Genomic DNA, 675 nt, shown 5'->3' on the forward strand with positions numbered 1-675 from the left:
TATATATAATCATCATTAATTGTGATAATATTATTTTTATCTCTATCTTATATTTGTTTATCTTTTGATTGAAGTATATAATTAATAATTAATGTAGGTAGCATGCTTGCAAGCACAACTAATGCAAGTGAAGGCACAGCTAGCTCATCAAAACATGCAGAATCATCATAATCAGTGGAACAATAATAATATTGGAGTAGGACAAACATTATTATTCAATAATTATAGTAATAATAATCAATTTTGTCCCACTAATAATGATATTAGTTACATGCCATCACCCCAAAGTTGTTCACTTGATGAGTCAATTGATCAAAGTAGCATTATTAGTGATGGAATAATGAGCATGCTGAGCACTGTGGAGGATTTCTCATTCCAAGCTTGTTCCAAGAAAAGATCATCATCTTATAATGACAGTGATTTGGGTGAGCTGCAAGAATTGGCACTTAGGATGATGAGGAATTATAACTAGATCGATCACATTTGCTTAATTAGCCATTTAAGTAGTAATAATAGCTTTAATCTCTGTTATGGTTTAATTAAATTGAGGTTATAAAACTCTAATTGCGATAATATATATTCTGTTGCGGTGTCTATCTGTTATTATTGCATGCACATGAAAGTAATAAAAATATTTGAAAAATAATAAAAAATTATTTTATTTTGTATTTTTAT

The 675-nt window shown here is 28.3% G+C and overlaps 1 protein-coding gene across 1 annotated transcript in view; it reads left to right on the plus strand.

Moving 5' to 3' along the window:
- Positions 1-594, plus strand: part of LOC107626981 (LOB domain-containing protein 16-like) — a 2,136-nt gene extending 1,542 nt beyond the window's left edge. Inside the window, exon 2 of the mRNA XM_016329865.2 lies at positions 98-594. Coding sequence (XP_016185351.1) covers positions 98-472 — 375 coding nt within the window. The 3' untranslated portion in view covers positions 473-594. The remainder of the gene's footprint in view (positions 1-97) is intronic.

The sequence above is a fragment of the Arachis ipaensis genome, chromosome B02 (genome assembly GCF_000816755.2).
Source record: "Arachis ipaensis cultivar K30076 chromosome B02, Araip1.1, whole genome shotgun sequence".
Taxonomy (NCBI): domain Eukaryota; kingdom Viridiplantae; phylum Streptophyta; class Magnoliopsida; order Fabales; family Fabaceae; genus Arachis; species Arachis ipaensis.